Source organism: Onychostoma macrolepis, chromosome 13 (assembly GCF_012432095.1).
Source record: "Onychostoma macrolepis isolate SWU-2019 chromosome 13, ASM1243209v1, whole genome shotgun sequence".
Taxonomy (NCBI): Eukaryota; Metazoa; Chordata; class Actinopteri; order Cypriniformes; family Cyprinidae; genus Onychostoma; species Onychostoma macrolepis.
In genome coordinates this window covers 26,304,313-26,331,361 of record NC_081167.1, presented here as the reverse complement: position 1 = coordinate 26,331,361, position 27,049 = coordinate 26,304,313, and the positions used below count along the sequence as shown (strand labels likewise).

The following is a 27,049-nucleotide window of genomic DNA, read 5'->3' as shown; positions in this document are numbered from 1 at the left end:
GCCACATGCAGCGCTTAAGTTAAATACATCCTAAACTTCCTCTGGATTCACACACTGCTAAATTACCACACACACACAGCGCAAATCAAGAAGAAAGGCATGCGATTTGTTAAATGTTCATTATTCAGCAGGTGTTCATCATGTTAATGTGACATTATGGGAGAAACATTTCATGTGCACTTATCGATTTGAGAAATTTCTCCATATGGGATCTCAGGCATCCTTGCAAAAAGTGCTATGGTTTCAAGTATGTACTTGTGTGTTAAGGGAAGCAACAGAGGCCATCTGTTCAGGGACTCTGAAAACAACATTCTATTTGTTTTTTGTTTGTTTTTTTCAAATCTGAAAATTCCATTTCTTGCTTTTGAATATGAATGTTTTATGCACATGACTTTAAAACATGACAAATCTGTTTTCAGTCATATTTGAGCGTGATTTTTAAATGCATGTATAATTGACAGGCTGTTATACTGTAGTAGTCTAGTAAATATGTGGGAGAGTGCACAAAATACACTTACACTGTAAAAAGTGAAAGTTGACTTAACTTAAAAAAATTGAGGAAACCCGTTGCCTTAAAATTAAGTACATAATAATAATTTTTTTTTTAAAGTTAAGTGAACTTGACAATTCAATTAACTTACTTTTTTTTAATTATCATTTACTTAAAAATTTTAAGGCAACGGATTTCCTCAATTTTTTTAAGTTAAGTCAACTTATCACTTTTTACAGTGTATGTACATGCAGTTCCACATTACTCATCCACAATAAATAAATATGACAAAGCTTTACCCAGCATTCCTGCGTACATCTATGGACATAAAAACACCCAAAACAGTCTAACACCAACAACACAATCTAAGCGCACTTCTGTAGTCACCAGAGGTGGGGGCAAGTCACACTTGTTCAAGTCTCAAGCAAGTCCCAAGTCCCTACCATCAAGTCTCAAGCAAGTCTCAAGTCACAGTACAAACAAATCAAGCAAGTCAAGTCAAGTCAGTGGCTCACCTCAAGCAAGTCAAGTCGAGTCCTGATAAGGGTCAAGTCAAGTCAAGTCACAGTATCAAACAGGAACAAATATATTTTTGCCACACGACCTTATTCATTTTTCCTCAGAAATTTACTTTTTTAATTATACATTTTAAATAATAATGTTTTAAATATAACATTTTGAAAATAGGCAAAATACTACTTTGTATACCGATAAGTCTGTAATTGAGAAAATATAGATAAAAATACAAGATAAAAATATGTCTCTCATATTTATGTTATATTGAGTTTGACCAGGAGACAAAGATAATAGATGTTTGAAAATGATTTCGCATTAAATATCTCCAGTGAAGACTGGGATTCAGTCTGGGAGCACGCTAAAGAATTTCAGTGTGTAACAAAACATCCTATTCAATTTTAAATAATATGCTGACTACAAATCACCCCTTATATCAGAAATAAAATTGACCCAAAATGTTTCATCGAATATAGACACCCTATTTGGACTGTATCTTTCACTTTGCATGATTGCCTACATTGTTCTTGAAAACTATTGTCATCATGGCTCAAAACAAGAAGCCTATTGCTGTTAATGTTTATGTATCTTCCCTGTAGCTTATCCATTTCTTTGATTTTATCTTAATAAGAACTAAATTGACAGCTGTGCATTTAAGGTCTGCTTAAGCTTTTTGTTTTGTTTCGTTTTTGTTTTCTGTTTGTTCTGTAGGAAAAATAATTAATTAAAAAAATTGAATATAGAAATATGAAATTAACTGATAGACCAACTCTATGACATTAATGCCGCCAGTAAGTGGTGGCAAATCACAGCTTTATCACAGAAGTGTTCACTGAACCGATTCATTCAAAACAGTTGATTCGTTCATGAACAAGCAAGAATGGGCCACTGATTCACTCAACCGATTCGTTCAAATCCCTGGATTAGTTCAGTATTCAGTGTGTTGCTTAGAGACGCCACAGAACTGTTGGCAGCAGCGCTGAAGATATTACTAAATATCGTATGTTATAAATATAAAAACTCACACTAGGGCCATTTTAACAACATATCTTGGATTTTGGGTTCAAGAGAAATATCACTAATCGATAAAACACTGTGGTTTCCGTGGTACAATTCCATATTGCCTATTGATTTACAAAGAGGGATACTCGACACTAAAGCACTGTTTTGAGGGGCAAACGCCAGCGAAATTTAAGTTTGACGTCGTTAATTATAAACACGAGATGAATAATTTATAATCATTTTAATTTAATGACAGACCTAAACTGAATTTAAGACCAATGCTGTTTTCAACTAACGAACAAGCTTACATACATTGCCTTTATGAAGTGGTGACATCCTGGCTTTGCAAATGCATATAGAGCTTGGCAACCGACGTCACTGCGCAGTGCATTCTGGGACGTAAACAAGAGGGCGCCGCCATATTGTGAGGCCACATCGGGCGAGACTTAAAACGAAAAACAATGTTGGAAAGTCGATTAAAAGAACGAAATGTACTATACAGAGACAAACTTCTACCGGACGCAAGAAAACGGTACCTGGAAAAGATGGCCAACCACCCGCACCTATATTTTTGCCTGATTTAGATATAACGGCACCCGATCGTCACATTCAGGGTTCATATACGGTCATGAAAAACCTAGAAAAGTCATGGAATTTTAAAACCGCAATTTCCAGGCCTGGAAAGTTTTGGAAAAATAAATAAACCCAGAAAGTTTTGGAAAAGTCATGTTTCACAATTCTATGTACAGTAGAATTATGTTTAATCAGGTCCTGAATTTCGGTCTGGGATTGCGCATATATTCCCGCAGCTTTCGACTTTAAAGTGAGGGAAATTCCTGCAAAACATTTATTCAATATAGCGTGTAGGTTAGATGAGTAAATAAATTCACACAACCAGTCATTTGAACACAGCGTGAGTGATTCAGCTGCACCGCGTCCGCTCTCTCTGACCTTCTCTTCACATCTGGTGCACGCTGCGATACAAGACTTTAGCTCGCGTTTCGGTACAGCTGACAGAATTGTCAATTGCCTAATCGGTCATTGTTGCATCGTCACAGAAATGTATTATTTACACGTCTTTTTAAGTCTTTCGGTACTCGTGCGCTCCAGAGGCGCTTTTCTGTGCGCTGCAGTCACATCCAAAGCGCCATGAACAAACAAACACAGCTTGTTGCGCTTATGGCCAAATACACACCAAATAACGTCAAAATGGTCGTCCTGACGAGTATCCTCATAAGCATTGTCGGGTTTGTCTTAAGTTGCGAACGCATATGTATAAGTATTGGATCCGTGAAACAGGTCTTGTGACAGCAGCCTAATAAAGCTGTGCCGTCTGTCATTAATGTTAATCAAACAACAAAAGACAGAAGAAATCCCTCACTGCTCTTGACTAAATAATGTTTTGTGGAATAACTTTAATATGTTGATTTACAGTTTATTCAATTTCTGTATCCTATTTAAAACATTCATATTACAACTTCCTCGGCGCGTCGCGCAACAAGTGGCCTCACAAAATGGCGATTTTTCCCATCAGCCACCGCGGCGCTAGAGCAGTGACGTCACGCCCCCATCCCCTATGAAGTGTTAATCCAAACATCGCAAGATTCTCTTGCTCCATGTATTTGGCACGCTGTGTTCCTGTGCTCTTGCAGTGTCAGCTGCGCAGACTCGGATCACTTCTGCCGCTGGTTCAGTGGCTTGCGTTTTGTTTACCAAATTTTGTCGTAATGATTTATAATAATAATTAGAGTTGTTATAAAGTCAAGTCCTGCCGAGTCATGAAGGTCAAGTCAAGTCAAGTCTCAAGTCACTGGATCTCAAGTCCAAGTCAAGTCGAGTCATTTTCTTTATTTAGTCAAGCAAGTCACAAGTCCTTAAATTTGTGACTCGGGTCAGACTCGAGTCAAGTCATGTGACTCGAGTCCCCACCTCTGGTAGTCACAGAGTAACCTACTAGATCACAGTGACTCAGCTGGATAGACAAGGAACCTAATCCCACCAATCAGAGGTCATGGAAATCTGACCAGTGAGGATTGAGTATCCAACTCCTTTTTAGACTCATTGTAATACTTGGCACATACCTCTCACACATAGCCTCACTATTAAAACTAAAAGTTACAGTCAGAAACAAAATGTGTTTTATAGGCAGATGCTATATTATTATAGAATTATTATATTATTATTATAGAAAATGATTCTGTTCTACCAAAAAAAATAATAATAATAATAATTAGGCTGTAGTTCTTTAGAAAACCTTTAACATGTGGTTTACAGATCCCAGAAACCGATAGAAAAATCTATAAATTAACATCAAAATCCAACTCAATGATCCTACACATTGTAAAACTAACCAAACTATGCTGCAAAGAATCACTGAAAAACATTTCTTTTTAAGCCTGTATATACACCAGTAAGCTCTGAAGGTCAGGTCAGGACACATTACATTTATCTGATTCTATAATAGCCTGCTGTAACCACCAGAGCTGGAGTTAAGACAAAACCCTCTATAACCCAGACCAAACTAGACCCCTTCAGATCCAGATCCAAACCAAAATATAAGAACAAGGTTGTCCATTTCAATCAACTTAATGCTCTGAGATACTTTACTTTTGCTAACTAAAATAGGAAGTCTTGCACATTTTCGGCAATGGTGAAGATACAATGTCATGAATCAAATTGTCTGAAACCAAAGACTATAGAATATCCAGACTAAGGGCCCTATCATACACCCGGCACAATACGACGCCAGGCGTGACGCAAGTGTTTTTTGCTATAGCTTCATCCCGACGCAGTTATCATTTTCACATCAAGAGCCATGTTGTTTAAATAGCAAATGCACTTACGCCCATCTGTTAGCCCATGGGCAAGCTGGTCTGAAAACAAGGTGTGTTCAGGCGCATTGTTTTGAGCGTTGCTATTTTGAGGCACCTGAAAACGATTGCGCTTCACGTTCGTATTATGCAATAAAAGAGTATTATTGTGTACGCTTTAACCTCATGCACAAGCAGATTCATTTCCTCTTTGGAGACGCGTTTAGTCTTTGCTCTTGCAAATTCCACCATGTAAACAGCCAATGGCGCGAATACATCTGGCTAGTAAAGGGAATGGGAGATGAGACTCAGGTTTATTGCATGTTACACCCAAAACACACCTATAGCTCATTATGAGAATAGGTACAACCCTTTTGGACCATGCGCCTGGCATGCAGATTTTTTTTTCCGTCGTTAAACTAGCAAAAGTAGATTCAGACACACTTTAAGTGCACCTGCGCCATGTGCTTCAGACCTTGCGCTTAGATCATTAAAATAGGGTCCAAAGTATCTAAGTTCGGAAACCCAGATCATGCAATGCATGTTTATATGTCTTCAATCTCTGGTTCACCTAAGTGGTGCATTTGTGGGCTCTTAATGAAGTCTTCAAACTCCTCTCAGTGGTAGCAGCAGACTGCTGTTAAACTAACATTATAATTATCTGCAGTATGCCCTTTATTCAAAGCCAAACAGGCCTGAAGTATTATGTCATTTAAACAGATGACTGCGTGTGCTACAGTTAGCTAATTGACTAATTAGTCTAATTAAGCCACTTGCCAATTTGGGAGTGAGCAAACAGAGGCGTCTCAGCGGAATTTTCCAGATAGCAGGAAGGAGAGGGTCATAAATTGGCTGGCTGATAAACTACTGCAGTGAGACACCAGCTTAAAGCAGTACGGACACTGAGGGCAACAGTAACATTTACTTACATTTTACTTCATAAGCCACAGACCATGTGCCAACAGCAACAGTATTATGTACATTCAGAAAGTCAAAATAATAAGACACAAAAGGTGTGTTCCAGAAATTTACCACAGGTAAGAAGTGTTTTTAAACATATTTCATTAAATAAACAAATAAAAATAAGAAAAGACTATAGAAAATATTAGTAAATATTTATATTTCAAATAAATTCTATTCTTCTTTCTATTTATCAACTTTTTTATGTATCAAAAATTCTTGAAAAAAAGGTTTTCCTCATTTCAGCATTAATAATAATGTATCTTGAGCAGCAAATCAGCATATTAGAATGATTTCTGAAGGATCATGTGACACTGAAGATTGGAGTAATGATGCTGAAAATTCAGCTTTGACAGCACAGGAATAATTTACATTTTAAAACAGATTAAAATAGGAAAAAAAATACTTTAAACTGCAATCAAATTACACAATATTTCTGTAAAAATGTACTGTATTTTTGATTAAATAAATGCCTTGGTGAGCATAACATTTACAAACCCAAACTTTTGAATGGTAGTTTATATTTAGAGTGTTACAATTTCCTCAGTTACATTTGCCCCTTATAAATAAGCACATTCTCACAAACACACAAACATATTCTCACTGAACAAACACAATGACAAAAATTCATCAAGCAATATGAAGCACTTGATCCTGTATAAACACAGATACTGTTTGCCGTGATCATGTGCATATACACACACACTCCAGTGAAAAGTCTGTGTCTCCATCGACTCCTGAGTGTGAATGTGTTGGTTTGCATGTATTTATTCGTGTAAATGTGTGTGTTTGTGTCGGGGTGTGCCAGTGCATGTGTGTCTTTTGGAAGTCCTCCAGTACGAGGACATCTGCGCTACTAATAAACTATAACTCTGACAAATTGGCACTGTCCAATCATCCGCCCTCTCCATGAATAAGCCATCAGAGTCATCCAATCAGACATGGCTGACGGCTCCAGCCACCAATCAGAGTCAGGCAGGGCAGAGAGGACACACAGGGCACGCTGACACTGCTGCGGGTGGAAATGAACCCTGACTGAACCGACGCTGGTCTGGGAACAGCTTGTCACATCCTAATTAATCTCAATAAACAAAAATGAACATAGCAGGGTCTGAATAACTACTCTTTTTTTTACTGGTCATATAAAAAGCAGTTGACTAGTTGTGAGTTCATTGTTAACCTCATGTGAATGGCTCATCAAACATCATGCAGCATCAGCGTCTTTGCTGTTCAACGTTGCGTTAATGGAGAGCGTGAATGGCTCTTTAATTGTGTCATGAGAGATTGCTGTAGCGGCACGTGAACCGATCATCTCTTCCTCTTTACTAGTTATAGCACAAAATAAAGATAAATGAACATTAGAAGGTATCTTGTTTCAACTGCATAAAGACGTCAATACACACCATTTTTCAAGTTAAAGTCCACCAACGTTAATCTACTCTCCTATCTGGTTTGTTTGTTGGACGAAATGGCAAATTTGGCGTTATGATTGGTCAGATCAATTGGAATTCAGTATAGTATTACAATGACATCCTTGCTGTCATTTAAATTTTGAATGTTGAATATTCATTCAATTTTTAGGGCCAGATTTACTAACAGCTTGCGCCATCACAAACCAACTTTTGGCGTTAAAATGCTACTGTCATGTTTTACTAAAGACGCAGTGAAGAATTGGCGCTGAAAAGGCGTGGACACAGTTATTTTTGCGCCTGACCTTATTGAATCCTGGAGAGCTGCAGCCCTGCAGAGTTTTGCTTCAACCCTAATCAAACACACCTGAACAAGCTAATCAAGGTCTGAAGGGTTACTACAAAGCTACAGGCAGGTGAGTTTTAATTAGGGTTGGAGCTGAACGCTGCAGGGCTGCGGCTCTCCAGGACTTAGTTCACACTGCAGGTCTTAATGCTCAGATCGGATTTTTTGCTGAAATCCGATTTTTTTTGCGCTGTTGTTCACATTGTCATTTAAATGCGACTGCCATCAGTCTCATGTGTGAACCGTATACGGCCCTGAAGTGACCCGCATGCGCAGAAGAAGACGTGACGTCAGACGCAGCGCACTGTGTTTGCGGAAATAAAAATGGATGCTGCTCGTGTTAGCGTGTGTTTAGCAATTTTTAAGTTAATGCGCAATCGGAGTCTAAATAACGAAGTGATAAGAAGAAAAATTTTAAGAAGAAGGAGAGCACGATTTCCTCCAGCGCGGAATTGTGACGTCTGTCGCATTTCAATGACGTAAAAATCATGAAATGCAACATGGCCGTTCAGACGCATTGCAAAACATCGGATATGTATCCAATTTAGGACCACATATGAAACTGGCCTGGGCCTGATTTGAAAAAATCAGATTTGTGCTGTTCAGACTGTCATAAGAAAATCAGATATGGGTCACATTTGGGCAAAAAAGTCAGGGCCACTTTAGCCTGCAGTGTGAACTAAGCCCAGGACCGGAGTTTGCCACCCCTGGAATATGCATTTGTAATAGTGCTCCCTGATGCCCGCATTTTATATACAGTACAATTACCTGACGATATAACTGAGAGACAAAGTATTGAAATATATATTTTCCTCCCTGTGTTTCCTTCCTGCTGTGTGAGCTACTGAAATGAGCCACACTGTGAAACAGCCAATCAGAGCAGAACCACACTGTGAAACAGCCAATCAGAGCAGAGCCGCACTGTTAAACAGCCAATCAGCACAGAGCTGAACATTATTATTCATGACCCTTCCAAATAAGCCAATAACAGACCGTTTCATTCTAGGGAGAAATCCTAGGGTTGTAAATGCACATGTAAAACCGTTTCTGGAGAATTTTTGCCCATACCAAAGCCTATGTAGATAACCTAGAACAATTTAAAATATTGTATCAATGCATTCAATGGCACCTTTAAATTTCTTAAAATAACAGTTAACAAAAACTTCCTATCTAGTTTCAATTTTGTAAAATGAGTGTAATTGTGAGAAAAAATATGTAATGTATTAAAAATATGAAATGTGTGTAATTAGGATATATAAAATGCTAGCTATGAAATTAGTCTTCTAATTTAATCCAAAAATTAATTTCCACCACTATCATTTTCATCATAGAATGCTATTAGGTTATGTAATTTCAAATTATAATGTAATGTAAGTTATGTACATTACCAAAAAAAAAAGAATAAGGTTTTATGTTTTTGAAAAAAGTCTCTTTTGCTCACCTAGGCTGCATTTATTTGATCAAAGATACTGTAAAAACAGTACAATTGTGAAATATTACCACAATTTAGAATAACTCTTTACTATTTGAATATGCTTAAAACCCTATTTGAAAAACAAATCTTTTGTAACATTTTGTGACAATTTCACTTTTGATCAATTTAATGTGTTCTTGCTGAATAAGTATTCTTTATTAATTTATTTTTATTTTTTTTTTAAATGTGCTGCCCCAAAACATATGAACGGTAGTGTATGTTTATACACTTTTGGACACTGTTAGCAGACAAAATAAATAAACTAGTAAGAGTGTGAAAAGTATGTTTTAAAATATTTTTTTCCTTAAAAATCAATAGGGTCTAAAGTGAAGAAACACCCTGTAATGAGTTATATAGCCCTTCTGAAATGCACATTTACACACATAAACTGCTTGTTTGCAGACTGTTCAGGTAAAATGGGCTGAAAGGCAGAATTCTGAGATTTTATGGATAAGTGAGGTATAAGTGTATTTGCGGTTCAGAGAGCCTCCTATCAGCGAAGGGACCCGATAGATCTATTTTAAAACCAACTCACGACAACACGCGGCAAGGTGATGAAAACCCTGACACTCTCAAATTGCCCTGTCAATCATCGGGGTCCCTAAAAAACTGAAATACATACAGGCACAGACAGAAATTTAAAGACAGAGACTGTTAGAGTAAAACACCGCTTGAGACCAAACACACAGAATTAAATCTAAACCAACTATACAACACACCAGAAAAGTGTATTCCTAATTTTGCTGCAATCATGTACTTCTCTTCTCTGTCAATGATGCAATATCACAGAGGAGTGGTTTGCTGACACTTTCCTCATTTTTTTAACATTCAATGCTGCATTTCTGTATAATGCACCAAATGCACAAAAAAAGTGCACGTTTTTCAAACTTACGGCAGGAGAAAACATATAAAGTCAATTTATTTAAGTGTTTTCGCTCTTGGTGACTCCTTATGAGTTTTTTATGAAGAGAAAGCACTTTTTAGGCCTAAAACACAGTGTAAGTGCTTTACTCCTTCTATTCTAAATAAGTCTTTATCATGCAGTCCATAACAAGCGAGACGTTAAAAACAGAAGCAAATAAGGAACAGTGAAGCAAACTGCAGACTGAGGGTCAGATAAGAGCACAAAAGCAGCTTATGATAACAAAAGGTCACAAGGTTAAATAAACACGCATGCTCTTTGACCTAAAGACAGGAAAACTATGAATAAGGGATGAAGAGGTGTAGAAAGAGGAGAGATGGGAAGTATAGACAGCAAGGAGGGATTAATGCCCTTTATAAAATGAAAATGCTTGCCAAAAATGTATATGTCAAAATGTACATGGCTGCCAGTGCTTTGCAGGAGATGAAAATTTTAAATGAGGGTTTTAGCATGCAAACTGTTTAACCGTTCCACAACAAAAAAAGATGTACCTCTCAAATATTCAGTTCACTGTATTAACTATTCATACTAGATACTCATTACGATCATAATGCACGTATCTCATTTTTCTAATATGTGTTTTTTGCTTAGTTTACACATAAAAGCAACTAAATAATCTGAAAGTCAAGCTAAACATGGTTCATTCAGCATTGATGGACTAAAATCATGAAAACTGGAAAAAAAAAAAGTTAATCTGTGAGAATGTGTAGAAAGATCCATCAGTGTGTGTACAGAGAGAGAGAGAGCAGTATGCGTGTGTTTGTGAGAGTCACTCACCCACTGGTGTGTTCTCATAGATGAGCAGGTACGACTGGAAGAAGTAATTCTGGAAACGAGGCGGCTGATTAGAGGCTGGAGGGGAGAGAGACAGAGACATGGGTCTTAATAAGAGAAAACACACACAGTTACAGCTGTTACATGAGACGGCAACCAGAAACAGACATCGATGAGCACATCAAATGAACACACTCAATGTTGTGTGAGAGATCGGTGTATATGTGATATGACAATAATTCGGCCACTTCTACAGTAAAATAAAATGTTCTGCAAAGGTTCAGTTCCTTCAGTGAAAGATCCACCTGTGTACAGGGTTCTTGAGTTGGCTGGTTCTTTGCAGTACTAACTAAAAAACGCAATGTTATTAACTGAACTACATTTTGCAATAGCTCAGTTTTTTCCCAGTAACAAGCTATTTTTTAACAATAAATATCCTTACTGTCACTATTGATCAAGTTAATGCATTGCTTTATTCAGAATCAAAAGTGATAGTAAGGATATTTATAATCTTACAAAAAGTTTCTTTTTTTTCAAATAAATGCTGTTCTTTTGAACTTTCTATTCAACAAAGAATCAGTTTTCACAAAAGTATTAAGCAGCACAAAACTGTATTCAGCATTGATAATAAATGATTCTTGAGCAGGAAATCAGCATATTAGAATGATTTCTGAAGGATCATGTGACGCTGAAGACTGGAGGAATGGATGATGAAAATTCAGCTTTGCATCACATGAATAAATTACATTTTAAAATATATTAAAATGGAAAACAGTTATTTTAAAATGCAGTAACGTTTCACAGTATTACTGTTTTAACTGAATATTTGATCAAATAAATACAGCCTTGGTGAGCATAACATACATTTACTTTTAAATATACAATATATATTTAAATGTACAAAACCGTTTTTACAGCGGAACATTTCTCACATGAATTCCCCTACACTAGCACTCAATATTTCACAACTACACACTTTGCTCTGACATGTGTAAACTTCCCCATCTGCGCTTGTTGTGTGTGAGACATGTTTCCCCAGTGTATATACGCGTGTGTGTGTGTTCTCTTTCCAGGGGTAGCAGGAGACAAGCAGATTTGTCAGGAAGATCAGGAGAGCTTTGATCGTGTGCATGGGTAGTGGGCCACAGAGACAACACACACTCCAGAAAGGGCTTGTGCTTGTGAGTGTTTGAAGTGCTGGTGTCTGATAGGGTGAATCACTTTTTGACTCCGCTTTGAACGCGGCAAGAACAAACCAGAGAGAGAGAGAGAGAGAGAGGGAGATGCCGAGCAAGAAACGAGAGCCATCGACTGTGCATCCGCCAATACGCACTAACTAGAATCAATCTAGAGTAACACGTCAGCCCGTGTTAATTACTGAACCATTACAGAATGGCAGCAGAGATTAAAAGGAGTTTTAGGTGTGTGACAAACTGGATCACAGATTTAATGAGAGTTCCTGCCAAAAGCGAAGCCTGCTGCATCTGTCCCGGCTTCAGCTCCAGATCTTTACACTGTCATGATAAAATTAATAATCATATCATTATTGTTGCTTAATGAAATTTTCTTTGAGCCCCATGCATTGAAATTAAATTGTAATGAATACTGAAATTAATACGATTTAATTGAATTTTCACACTTAGGCCGGTTTCACACATCCAATGTCGGCAACCTATAAGTGACGTGTATTTATTTCACCGCCTATAGCTGTGTGCAAAACATAAAAGATGCTGTTTTTGCAGGCAGTACATGGAGGTAAAAACGCATAAAAGCACATGTGAATCAATAATGCTTTCACCGCTGAGCCAAGTTGTTGTATTTGTTGTACTTCACATAATGATTAAAAAATATGGTCAAAATGCACTTTTAACCAATTTATCAACACATTCGTTACAATAAAGTTTAGCTTACACTTTGGAGTTTGTATTAGTTCTCAATGGCCTGCTCTTGACAATTTTGTAATTTATAGCCATTACCAAAGAAAAATTCTGTGTCGTAATGAAAGCTCTACAAATGCCTGCGGCTGCAGTTACGCTGCTTACACTGCTGCAGACCCAGGATGTGTGAAACAGACTTGATAGCTGATGTTTTCCCATTGTGACATTGACTGAGAGTCTTTTGAGTGAACAGGTCGGACAGAACCTCACGTCATATCGGATCTTTTCACAGACACCATCATTTTTTATGAAGACAGCTCAACTCTCTTCCACCTCCTACACTATTTACCTTAAAAAGGAGAGTTCACCAAAAAAAAAGGTAAAAATTCTTCCAAGGTGAGCTGTTTTTATATTTATATTTATATTTAAAAAAAAATGTATATATGTTTTTTGAGGAACACAAAAGGAATTATTTAGCAGAACATACGGACTGTTCACAGTCCAAAAAGCACCAATGGGACAAAATACAACTCTTGCACTACTTGCACTATATTTAAAGTCTTCTTTTTAGGGCAAAAAGAAAGATTTTCAGTGAATAACCACTTGAATTTCTGTTGGTTTGTTTCTCACACAAAGCTAGCAAATGACTTCAAAAGACTTGAAATATGGCATAAAAGTCCTACGGACTACTTTTATGGTATTTGTGTGGTCCTTTTTGGTAATTGATTGGTCATGACTAAAACTAAAAAAGACCAAAAAAAAAAACCCATACAGCAATCAATACTTGTGCACTACATTGAAAGTCTTCTGAAGCCATACAACAGCTGAAATATACGTTGTTATTCACTGGAAATCATGCATTGATGTCATTCTTTTTTTATATACTGTATATGAACACAATCACAAAGGAGATTTAAAGTCGCCGTAAAATGAAAATTCATCCCATGTACAGTGGGGCAAAAAAGTATTTAGTCAGCCACCAATTGTTGAGCGCTTGCTCAAGTTCTCCCACTTAAAAAGATGAGAGAGGCCTGTAATTTTCATCATAGGTATACCTCAACTAAGAGAGACAAAATGAGAAAAAAAAAATCCAGAAAATCACATTGTAGGATTTTTAAAGAATTTATTTGCAAATTATGGTGGAAAATAAGTATTTGGTCAATAACAAAATTTCATCTCAATACTTTGTTATATACCCTTTGTTGGCAATGACAGAGGTCAAACGTTTTCTGTAAGTCTTCACACAGTGTTGCTGGTATTTTGGCCCATTCCTCCTCTAGAGCAGTAATGTTTTGGGGCTGTCGCTGGGCAACACGGACTTTCAACTCCCTCCAAAGATTTTCCATGGGGTTGAGATCTGGAGACTGGCTAGGCCACTCCAGGACCTTGAAATGCTTCTTACGTGTGTTTGGGATCATTGTCATGCTGAAAGACCCAGCCACGTTTCATCTTCAATGCCCTTGCTGATGGAAGGAGGTTTTCACTCAAAATCTCACGATACATGGCCCCATTCATTCTTTCTTTACACGGATCAGTCGTCCTGGTCACTTTGCAGAAAAACAGCCCCAAAGCATGATGTTTCCACCCCCATGCTTCACAGTAGGTATGGTGTTCTTTGGATGCAACTCAGCATTCTTTCTCCTCCAAACACGACAAGTTGAGTTTTTACCAAAAAGTTCTATTTTGGTTTCATCTGATTCTCTCAATCCTCTTCTGGATCATCCAAATGCTCTCTAGCAAACTTCAGACGGGCCCGGACATGTACTGGCTTAAGCAGGGGGACACGTCTGGCACTGCAGGATTTGAGGCCTTTGTTACTTTGGTCCCAGCTCTCTGCAGGTCATTCACTAGGTCCCCTCGTGTGGTTCTGGGATTTTTGCTCACAGTTCTTGTGATCATTTTGACCCCACAGGGTGAGATCTTGCGTGGAGCCCCAGATCGAGGGAGATTATCAGTGGTCTTGTATGTCTTCCATTTTCTAATAATTGCTCCCACAGTTGATTTCTTCACACCAAGCTGCTTACCTATTGCAGATTCAGTCTTCCCAGCCTGGTGCAGGTCTACAATTTTGTTTCTGGTGTCCTTTGTCAGCTCTTTGGTCTTGGCCATGGTGGAGTTTGGAGTTGGACTGTTTGAGGTTGTGGACAGGTGTCTTTTATACTGATAACAAGTTCAAACAGATGCCATTAATACAGGTAACGAGTGGAGGACAGAGGAGCCTCTTAAAGAAGAAGTTACAGGTCTGTGAGAGCCAGAAGTCTTGCTTGTTTGTAGGTGACCAAATACTTATTTTACAGAGGAATTTACCAATTAATTCTTTAAAATTCCTTCAATGTGATTTTCTGGATTTTGTTTTTCTCATTTTGTCTCTCATAGTTGAGGTATACCTATGATGAAAATTACAGGCCTCTCTCATCTTTTTAAGTGGGAGAACTTGCACAATTGGTGGCTGACTAAATACTTTTTTGCCCCACTGTATTTTCTAAATGCATGCTATTGATCGTATTGTGAACAATTAATTCATGCCTATATTTCCTTTTTTGATCAAAATGACATAATTCAAACTTCCAGGCAAGCAACAGATTTTTCTCTGCCTCCATCCAATCAACAACCAATGGATAGAACAAAGTCCCAAGCATGACGGCCCACCTTTAAACTCAGTCAGTAGAGCATAAACAGATTGTACAAATTAATACAAATTAGCAACCAATTAGCAAAAACATAAAATAAGTTCAAGATGCCTTGAGAGTATTGTGGAAGAGGTGCAAGTGATGACATAAATTTTAGCCTGTTCATCACACAAAGCTATCACATGTCATCAGGAGACTGGAAATATAGTGCAAAAGTTATTTTAATGATACTTTCATGATATGTTTTTGTCCTTGTGGAAGATTGACAGTCATGGTCACTAAGAAAAAGTTTGAATAATGAGTTTTTTCTTTTTTGTGAATTATTCCTTTAAACTCTCTCTCTCTCTTTTGGGCAAGAAGTGTTTAACATTCAGTCTCGAGTTGTTCTGGGGTTCAGGGCTCAAACTCCCTCCCTAATTTACCTCCATTTCGTTTAACCCTCAAAACCCTGAACCAATCACAGAGAGCTAATAACCATGAGAGAACAGCTCCCACAGGCCCTATGAGAGACAGAGCGAGCGAGGCAGATTCATGAAGAAAGATGGAGTGTGTAAATGATTGAGAGAGGTTCGGCGAAAGAAAAGGACACAGACAGGAAGAGGAAGGAGAGGGCAGCGAATTATAAACTCCTGTGGGCTGATGTTAAGTGGCAGAGACACTGTGTTGTTAAACGTGCCGCCACAGATCGCAGGTGTCCGACACACACCCGCGAACAGTGAGGAATGACAGACAGGCGCGAGAGAGCAGTGATGGAGTGAGATGTCTGAGTAAAGACAGGACTTGCGGGCTGATAGAAGGACAACAGGAAGGTAATGAGAGCACGCTGAAAAATGAGAGAAACAGATGAGAGTGACACAGAAGAGAGACCGCTGTCAGCACAATCAGAGTTTTCATCTCAAAGTCTGAGAGACACATTTGACCCGTGAGCAACAAGTTAGTGGGGGGGGGGGGGGTTCTTGTCCTGTTCTTCTAGATGTCTCACACTGATTTGACATCGGAAAAAAATATCATTCAACATTCACTTTTAATGAGAGTCAATTTAACATTAATTTTGTATAATTACTAATGAAAGATTGATTAAAAATGAATGCTAAATTAGCAATTTAGCCAGGACAGGGATGTCTTCTCGCATTCAAAGACAGCTAAACAGAGCGCAACAGCATGGAACAGAACACAGCTTTCTAGAGATACGGTTTTCTTGATGCTGTGTCTAAAAAATGCAATGCTTATTTTGAGAGATGCTGAAAAAAAAAACAGTCAAAGATGTTCATTTGATGCCATGTGCACATAGACAAATAATTCAAAAAGAGACAGAATGCTAGCACACTTCTTTTGTGAACAGAAAATGAATTGCAATAAGCTGACTTCAATAAAACATGATACATTCCCATCTAAAGCCACTTTTTGTCATTTAATATTGAACAATATTGTGAAATGTTATTACAGTTTAAAAGAACTGTTTCTATTTGAATTTTATATATAAATATTGTGTAATAATTCATTGAAAATAATTAATTTTGGAGACTGAGTTTACTATTTAGTAGAGCTCATAATTTCATGTCAGAACTGTATAAAATCTTTTAAACAATTACAATTTCTAATAAAGCATTTATTGGCTGTTTCTCCACATAAATCGTCTCGGTTACGTATGTAACCCTCGTTCCCTGAAGGAGGGAACGGAGACGTCATGTCGGGTGACCGACGAATTGGGATCTCGCTTAGAGAGACCAATCCACTTCGAGTGTAACTAAACGAGCCAATGCACATTGGCATGCGATTATTGCATCCAGCTGCCGCTGATCACAGCGTGAGTATAAGTAGGCAGCAGGTGCAGCGCATATTCAGGTTTTCGCTGAGGAGCCGAGCCGGTGACCCGGCCGCTCAGCGGTGGTACAGCAGCCGTGGCGACGGGACATGACGTTTCCGGGACGGGACACTGCCCCTTCCAGTGTCTTGTGGAAGCCTCCTGCGCCCCTACTTTTTGGTGTAGGTCAGGGCTCACCACAAGAAGACCAGCTACTGTTGCTATGGCACTACCCACTCAGTAAGACTGGATACAGTTGGAACAGGAACGCTGCGGAAGCCCAACCTTCCCGAAGGAGGTTCAGAAGCACTTACACATATAACAACCGTTTAGGTGAATATGGAAGATTAGAGGTAGACTGTAGCCTCTTGGGTAATGGCAGGAAGTCTGCCGGGGGAAACACGGGCTTTGAGGCTATACCATGGACTTACACATATGGGATCCAATTAGGTCTCTACATATGGAACCCAGCCCTCTACCGGTTCTCACGGATTCATCGAGTGAGGGCCTGGCGCCAGACGTTCCGCCACGTCTGGCTACCGAGGGGACGGAGGAGCTCGACAGGGTCTACCAACGGACTCTCTGGAGCAGTTTTAGCAAGCCGACCCGAAACCGGGGACTCTCAGTGCTTCTACCCGTTTGAGGTGAGAACAGAGGAGGAAACCGGTTCCACACGGAGGCTATAGAATCTAGCGAACGTGTTAGGGGTCGCCCAGCCCGCAGCTCTACAAATGTCTACCAGCGAGGCACCACGAGCCAGCGCCCAGGAGGATGCAATACTTCTAGTAGAGTGAGCTCTCAACCTGAATGGGCAGGGCACACCCTGTGCCTGATAAGCCAGGGTGATGGTATCCACTATCCAGTGGGCCATCCTCTGCTTAGAGACTGCATTCCCCTTCTGCTGGCCTCCGTGACAAACAAAGAGCTGATCTGAGGTCTTGAAGCTTTGTGTCCTGTCAACGTAGCATCTCAATGCCCGGATGGGACAAAGCAAAGCTAGGGCTGGGTCTGCCTCCTCCGAGGGCAGCGCTTGCAGGCTCACCACCTGGTCCCTGAAGGGAGTAGTGGGAACCTTGGGCACATAGCCAGGCCGGGGCCTCAGGGTTACCTGGGCGTCCGCTGGCCCAAACTCTAGGCACGAATCGTCGACTGAAAATGCGTGCAGGTGCCCTACCCTCTTGATGGAGGCCAATGCAAGCAGGAGCAGAGTCTTCATTGAAAGAAACTTCAGCTCGACTGTCTGCAAAGGCTCGAATGGGCCCTGCTGTAGTGCTCTGAGTACTAGAGACAGGTCCCAAGAGGGTATAGAGTAGATCCTTCCTCAGAGGAATCTGCCAAGGAGGGGCTGTCACGAGGAGCATCAATTCCGGGAACCAAGTCCGAGTGGGCCAGTACGGCACCACGAGCAGGACCTGCTCCTCGTCCTCCCTGATCTTGCACCGTGTCTGTGCGAGAAGGCTCACTGGGGGAAACGCATACTTGCGAAGGCCCCGCGGCCAGCTGTGTGCCAGTGCGTCCGTGCCGAGTGTTCCCTCGGTCAGGGAGTAAAACAACTGGCAATGAGAGGTCTCTAGAGAAGCGAACAGGTCTACCTGAGCGAGTCCGAAATGTCTCCAAATCAGCTGGACCGTCTGGGGATGGAGTCTCCACTCTCCGGGGAGCGCAGCTCGTGACAGCTCGTCGGCTGCCCGGTTGAGCAAGCCCAGAATGTGAATGGCCCGAAGCGACCTCAGATGCTTCTGACTCCAGAGGATGAGGTGGTGGGCGAGTTGCGAAATGCTACAGGAGCGCAGACCACCTTGTCGGTTGATGTACGCAACGGTCGCAGTGTTGTCCGTGCGGACGAGCACGTACTTGCCTCGTAAACTGCCTTTGAGACGATTCAAGGCCAGGCGTACTGCCAGCAACTCTAGGCAATTGATGTGCCAGTGCAGTTGGGGGCCCGTCCAAACCCTGACACTGCATGCCCCTCGAACGTGGCCCCCCCAGCCGGTGGTGGAGGCATCCATGTAAACCACAGCATGCCTGGAGACATGTTCCAGGGGCACTCCTGCCCGGAGAAACGAGAGGTCTGACCACGGGGTGAAGGTTTGACGGCAGGCCGGCGTGACTTGGACCCGGTGAGTGCCGCGTTGCCACGCCCACCTCGGGATCCGGCCATGGAGCCAGTGTTGAAGCGGTCTCATATGAAGCAGCCCCAGCGGTGTGACTGCCGCTGCAGCTGCCATATGCCCCAGGAGCCTCTGAAATTGTTTCAGTGGGACCGCCGTCCTGCTCTTGAACGTATTCAAGCAGTTCAACACTGACTGAGCACGTTCCTGTGTGAGGCGTGCTGTCTGGTTGACCGAATCCAACTCCATACTCCAAGTGGCACCGACGGAGCCACCGACGTACCCGCGGTGGGGCAGCGAAGGGGAATGCAGGGACCCGGCTCGTTGCCGGTCCGAAGCGGGGTCAGTGTGTGTGCAACACCAACCTGCGTTCTGGCAGAGGGTGCGTGAGTAGTACGATTGGCTGCACTCTCGAACCGCCTACAGCTGCTCACTGGCGAGAGAGGGGGATGAGTGTGGTACGGTGTTGGTCCGTCCATAACTCTCCATGCCCTTTTGGGACCCAGAGACAGAGACAACCTCTTGTCGAGGTTTCTTCCTTTTTTTTTTTTTTTTTCTTTATTGAAACAAAAGGTTTCTCCTCCCGGCCCTCCTCCAGGGGAGGGAGAGATGCATCCACCATCTCCCGAAGCAGTTCCCTCTCTCTCTGGGTCACCCGTCCCGGGCCTCTTGGCCAGGTTTGACGGGGTCCAGGGCAGCTTGCCTACGCCCAGCTCCATGGCGCCGCTTCTGGAGGCTGCTGCGGATGCAGTGCTGGAGCAGAAGCTAACGCAGGGGGCCGCCCTCGGTGACGAGCAGGCTGGGGCGCTGCAGCCGGCGGACGGGTGAAGGCAGCAGCTGCCCACCGGGGCAGGACATGTTGGATCGCCTCAGTCTGCTCCTGTGCAACCAAGAACTGCTGGGCCATGTTCTCGACTGCGTCGCCGAAGAGGCCAGTCTGGGACACAGGTACCTTGAGGAACCAAACTTTGTTGGCGTCCTTATGTCAACCAGACACAGCCAGAGGTGGCGCTCCTGGACCACAAGTGTGGACATCGCATGACCCAGAGACCGCGCAGTGACCTTCATCGCTCGTAGCGCGAGAACCAGCACAAGCTACCCCGAGAACCAGTCATCCAACCTCGAGGGCTCGGGACACGGTGGAGGTCTCCACTCGAGCCCTACCCTCTCAGCGGCCCGGGAAAGCATAGCCGTCATTTCCGGGTCTGATTCAGGCATTGCCACTGTCGGAGCAGCAGCGCAACCGAATCTTCTTCCCGAGGAAGTTCCGGCTCACCCTCCGATGTAGCAATCGACATCCGGTCGTCGGAAGGAGCGCCAAGGATACTGCTGGTACGCTCCGCCAGCATGTTCCATTGGCAGCTCGCTGGTTTCGGAGCGCAAGAGGAGCGATGGTCCCTCGAGGGTTGGTTCCCTGGAGGGTTTGCCACCACTGTAATCCTCAGACCACCCGTGCCACCGCCTGAAGTAGTCCTCGCCTGTCTGCAGCCAGAACGAGAGCTAGATCAAGGCAGAGGCAACAGGGCTCCGCCCCTTTGTCGAGGTAACAGAGCCTGGCCCGCAACTCCGAGATGATCACCTTCCCAATGAGAAGATGACTCATCCACGAACGCCACCTCAGCGTTCTTACTGCCCAGGCACGTGAGGCAGCGATCGTGACCATCACCCGGCGCCAGGTAACGACCGCATCCAGAAAAGCACGGGTGACACATTGTCTGTAGCAAGACCCAACTCGTCTTTACAAAGACGTAACGTCAAGTTTGCCAGATGCAATGTCGTCTTTAAAAAGACGCACCCGGGAATGCTCTTTTAGGGAAAAAGCTCTTTTAGCGTGCTGAAGCACACAGGGGAGATGGTCACCTGCAACACAAACAGGGGGTCGTGCAACCTGATGTGTGCAATCCACTCGACACGGGAAGAACCACCGCCGCTGTAGCGCCGTACCACCAGCACGAGAGTCTTCCAAAGAGCGTGCTCAACTCGTTGAATTCACTCGTCAGCAGAAGTCAGGAGCAGAACGATGTAACCGCTCGGCTCCGAAGTGAAAAGCTGAATATGCGCTGCACCTGCTGCCTACTTATACTCACGCTGTGATCAGCGGCAGCTGGATGCAATAATCGCATGCCAATGTGCATTGGCTCGTTTAGTTACACTCGAAGTAGATTGGTCTTTCTAAGCGAGATCCCAATTCGTCGGTCACCCGACGTGACTCGGAGTGACCGACTGAAAGGGAACAGTAGGTTCTGTCACTTCACAAGCTTGTCAATTTGATTGTCAAATCAGCTTGACAATTTATTAGATAAACTGATTCATACATGCTAGAATATGCACCCTAAAATGTAAAGTTTGCTTTAGTATGATAACATGGAAATTTAGCCCCACATTTCTCAAAGTGAGAAAATGTGTGTGTGTGTGTGTGTGTGTACCTGGTATTCCCTATATTATGAGCACCAAATGTCCCCACAAGTATAGTAATACCAGTAAATGTTGACCTTGTGGTCAATACCTTGTGGACATTTTTTGGTGCCAGCTTATAAATCATAAAGAATGAAGTGTTTTGAAAATCTAAAATAGCAGAAAGTTTTCTGTGAGGGGTAGATTTAGGTGTTGCTTGGTTTAAGGTTAGGGTAAGGGGATAGAAAATACAGTTTGTACAGTATAAAAACCATTATGTCTATGGAACGTCCCCACAAAAAAGGAAACCAGTGTGTGCGTGTGTGTGTGTGGTCATTACCTTCAGAAAGTGTGTGTAGCAGCAGTAAGGAGAGGAGCAACTTGACTACAGTCATCTTGCCTCCAGAACCTTCACACCACAACATCTCCAACCTGCAACACACAAACACACACACAATCAACCACTGCATTCACGACCACAACTGTTTGGTGCGGCCAGCATTGCAAAAATTACCAACCTGGTCTCTCATGGCATAAGCGTACCTGGGGGCACTTTTTAGTGAGACGCAAAATACGTAGCAATAAGCACACTGCAGTTTCCAAAAGAAATGAACACTAGAGGCAGTAAAACGCCTTTTATTCCTTTTCACACAAATTTACAATTTCGATTAATAAAGCGTAATTTTCACACAATTACTTGAAGAATATCACGTTATGACTTCAAAACTATTTTAATATGCTGGGAGATTTGAAAACTGATGCTTTTGAACGTTAGCATCCAGCTTCATATCTATGGGTTTTCATAGACGGTAGGTTTGTTTGGTAGCTCACGGAGTACGGAGATGTACTGGAGAGCTGAGGAGCTTCGGTTTGAATCCCGTGTAACTGCGATTCGACAAAACAGTTCAAATCTGCATATAAAGAAGTTCAAATGGTTGCATCAACAAATGCGCATTTTTCAACACTATCAGGTAGGTTTAGGGTTGGGTTTGGTGTAGGGCATATTTCCAACACGAAAGAGCATTCATTTTTAGCGACGGTCCCCGGATATTTGAATTCTGATCCACCACAATACGTACCTGGAGCAACGTAATAAAAACACAGCAATACGTACCTATATCAGCATAATAAAAAACATGCCAGGGTTTACGTATTGAACCTGTGTTTAGAGCCACTCAGTGGACATTTCTCTTTGAAACTGCGGCGAAACGTGCAGTAAGGTACGTAAAAACAGTCTCGCTAAAAAGTGCCCCCAGATAAGTCTATGCCATGAGACCAGGTAGGAAATTACACACTGCACATTTGTGTACTGGCATTGTCTGGTCAAGCCTTTTATCATTAAAAATTCTATGACATTTGCACAGCTGGTAATCCACATCTGCGATGTGAAATCCATCTCTATAAATAAATAATGTACGCTTCATGTTGAGATTTGTGATGTCTCCAGGTGAACCTCATTACAAGTTCAATGCTCCTGATGTCAACATGTGATATGCAAATACAATCATTGTTTGGTTCCTGATAAATTGTAACACACTGCATGAATCTCAGTGAGAAAAATCTCATAGCTCTGGAAATGGCTTTAAGCGTTTAAAAATCCAAATGTTTTCTGAAAATTGCTCAGTTTGCACCAGATTTAGGGGGTTAGACAGTTTTCTTGTGTTCTTGAGCTCAGACCAGTTTTCAGTATGCAAATATGAACTCCAAATTCTCATACATGCAACAACAAACGCATGTAAAGAGTTTTCTTTGCATCAGTGAAGTTTGCTAAAATGTTATATTTCATACATACACATATAAAATGAAATTATATTATTTTAAAATATACTTTTAAATATTAAGATATTTAATACAAACAAATGTTTTAATAATAATGTTTATGAATATTTATAAATCAACAAAAATTAATAAAAATTCAAAGTATTTACATGAAAAAACAAAGGTTCACTGTTGTGAAATATATAAACAATATATGGATTCCATTTATTTATTTATTTATTTATATATATATATATATATATATATATATATATATATATATATATATATATATATATATATATATATATACATATACAATCTCACTATAGCTGGTGGGCTAAAAGTTAATTTCGTACCCTGGTGAACACCCTTAAGACTAACTCTTTTGTTGGCAGCAGAGCGTGTGCAAAAATAACTTAATTTGAAGACAAAAAGCATCATTTGCCAGCTTGTAGTGTTTCACACCCTGTTGAACATGAGAGCTGCTTCAAAATGATTTTATGCCTTTTATTCTTTTAGCCTTGATATACAAGCAGAAGCTGTATGAGATGTTTAAGTATTTGTTCTGCGTTTGCAATCTGTCAACATAATCCCAACATGATTTTTGGACCAAACTGTGCAGCCCTACATTCAAATATACACATCAACACACCATATGCTGCATTTCCTCTGAGAAGAAGACTTTCTCACAAATGTTTTGCAAGCTAAAAGCACTTTCAGACTTACGTGAAGTCACTGAATAGATGGTATTGCTTGAGGAGAGGGGTATTATATTGACAGTATTAATGATTAATAGGCATATAATTTATGCATTAAAATGAAGAATAGTTTTAGACTTGCTCAAGTGAGAAGGAGGGTTCATTCGACAAGGAATTCCCACAGAGTGAAGTACTCACACACACTCAAGTTAATCGAGAGACGTGTGCTGCTAATCATCTCACTAACATCTCGCTCGCCCTCCCTTCCTCCTCTGAGTAAAAATAAATAAATTAAATAAATAAGTGTCTGAGTGAGAAGAGTGAAAATGATATTTACAAGGGAGCTGATGTGATGAGCGACTTAATTACAGCAACTGTAAGGTCGAAATTAATGATGTATAATCACGCCGCGTACAACCTCAGTTTAATTAGGCTAATTACCGAGCTGGGATTGGCTGAGCTTGTTTGTTTTGCTGGTATTTACCCTTAATGCTGTGGCGTTAAAGGTGTCCGCGGGGATGGAGATAAGATACAATCTAATTCTCTCTCCATTCTAGAAAACGATCAAATGGAAGTTTAGCCCAGCGTCTTAGGATTACATTCTATAATGAGGAAAAACCCAGCACTGGATCTCCTGGTGGAGTGATTTGCACATTTTTAGTTACTATAATCATCTAATATTATATTTCTCAAAATAAAATTCCATAATATGCTGATTAATCACAAACTATAATCAATAGTTGCCAGAAAAGCACTCAAACAAAAATCATTTAAGACTTTATTGTGGTATCCCTGAGTGTGGTATCTCTGGTATCTCTTTGCAATTTATGGTTTTGTGTGAAGTAAAAAAAAAAAAAAAACCTTGTGATTCAAGACTACCAGACCAAATTTGGCCTTGAAAAAATACAACTAAGGCATTGTATTTACAATAGTTGCTTTGTGATAAATGCTTAAGTATAAAGGTGTGTGTGTGTGTGTGTGTGTGGGTAGGCAGAACTTGATCTACCTTCTCGGTGTCTATGATGGATTCATTATTCAGAGGATGTACCTCACCCATGATCTATCTATCTATCTATCTATCTATCTATCTATCTATCTATCTATCTATCTATCTATCTATCTATCTATCTATCTATCTATCTATCTATCTATCTTCATGGCTTTCAAACAACTTTCAAACCAGGGTTATGTATAAGCCAAGTATCTCTTTTAGTTAAAATAAATTAATTTATTTGATTTTCAGTTCATTTTAACTGACCCTTTGTAAAGACCCGCCCCCTTAGTTATTGTTGCTATGTCCAACAAGCTATGCTCCTCTCACACCACACATCATTTTCTCACGCAGTGGAAAATTGTGGAGCAAAGAGGAAACTGAAAACACGCCGGCCGACAGACAAGACAAGGGCGGTTACTTTTGGTATGAAACAAAATCTCAGCTTTAAAATGTTGTAATTTTTAAGAAATTCAAACTAGGGATGCTCAGTTTTAACTGGTTAACCGTTAACCGACCGTAAGAATTTTGACCGATGAATACAATCAGTTAAACGGTTTAAAAAGACATTTATTTTTTTCCGTAATTTATCAAAATATTTTAAAAGGTTTGCTGCATGGTTAAAATACACTAGACGTAGCCTATAAAAAATTGAATTTTTAGAAAAAAAAAAAACATAAGTCGCGTAGTAGGCCTAAGTCGCATTTTATTATTTCATTCAGAAATAGGCCTAATGTCGACGTGAAATGTTTACAAACATTATAATAAAAACTGTAGCCTAAATAGCTAGGCTATTTCAGTTCCCCTCACTCTACAACAAATCCTTTCAGTTTAACAGTAGCCTATTTAGAAAAGAACAAGAATTAAAAATAAAAGAAGCCATGACAAGCCAAAATGAATTAATTTAGGCTAAAACTAAACTGAAACCAACGTTGGGTCTCTCATTCGACACAAAATCAAATGTTTCCATATTCGCGATGTATTTGAATGCCAAAATATTATTTATTATGTAGGCTACTTCGCTCACGTTCCAATATCTACGTAAAACAAAATGTTTTGCATAACATCACGGCGGTACGGTGATGACGCTTAACGACACAGATTTGACAACATATTTAAACTGAGCAGTGTTTTTTTTTCCATATGTTTGACTGACTGTATTTTATTATGATAATGAACAGGCTGTATTGTCAAGGTATCCTGCTGAAAAAAACAATAGAACCCTGCCCAAAACACAATAGAAAATGTAATGATTTTAATGGTTTTAATGGGAATTCTATTGGTTTTAATGGAAACTGTAATGGTGTCTACTGGTATGTGATGGATTCTATTGGTGGGATGTTAAATCCTATTGGAAAAATGCCCAAAACACACTACAAAAATGAATTTTGTAATGGTTTTACTGGAAAAATCTAATGGTTTATAATGGTATTTTTATGGAAAACATTGGAATTTCTGTGAGGGTTTCTACTGGGCTTCTATTGTTTTTTTTAGCAGGGTAGCAATGCTTACTTTACTTTACTTACTCTGCATACTAGGCTACTTAATTCCGTTTTCTTAATTTATTATTAAAGTAAAAATATATTTCTTGTATAGGCCTATTTATTCGTTATATATGTTATGTTATATGTTTTTCTCCGCTCGCTGAAGCGCTGCAGGTGCGTGATGTGATGTGATATGATATGACCATGTAAATCCTCATGTTCTGTTGTTTGTTGTTTTTTGCACATGTAAAATTAATCTTCGGAAAACAAATGTTAGTATTTTTAACGGGTCACAGACACTTATCCGTTCTAATTTAATTCAATTCTACTTTAAAATAATCTTGTCAGTTAACGGTTAATAATTGGTTAATGAGCGTCGGTTGTTGGTTAGGAGAAATAACCGAAATGAATATTCCTAATTCAAACAATAAATACCATTTTGTGGCTCTTTAATGTGGTGTAAAAGATCACTGTAGCGCCTCTACTCAAGCAACAAGTGAACCAATCATCCTTTCATATTTACTAGGTAAAGCACGAAATAAACATGAATGAACATCAGAGGGTATTTTATTTTAATCGCAGAAAGATGTTAATATACA

The 27,049-nt window shown here is 40.3% G+C and overlaps 1 protein-coding gene across 1 annotated transcript in view; it reads right to left on the bottom strand.

Moving 5' to 3' along the window:
* Window positions 1-27,049, bottom strand: part of cdh23 (cadherin-related 23) — a 274,516-nt gene that overhangs the window by 231,974 nt on the left and 15,493 nt on the right. The window contains exons 2-3 of the mRNA XM_058795349.1: window positions 21,857-21,948; window positions 10,704-10,778 (exon numbers count right to left, since the gene is read on the bottom strand). Coding sequence (XP_058651332.1) covers window positions 10,704-10,778; window positions 21,857-21,941 — 160 coding nt within the window. The 5' untranslated portion in view covers window positions 21,942-21,948. The remainder of the gene's footprint in view (window positions 1-10,703; window positions 10,779-21,856; window positions 21,949-27,049) is intronic.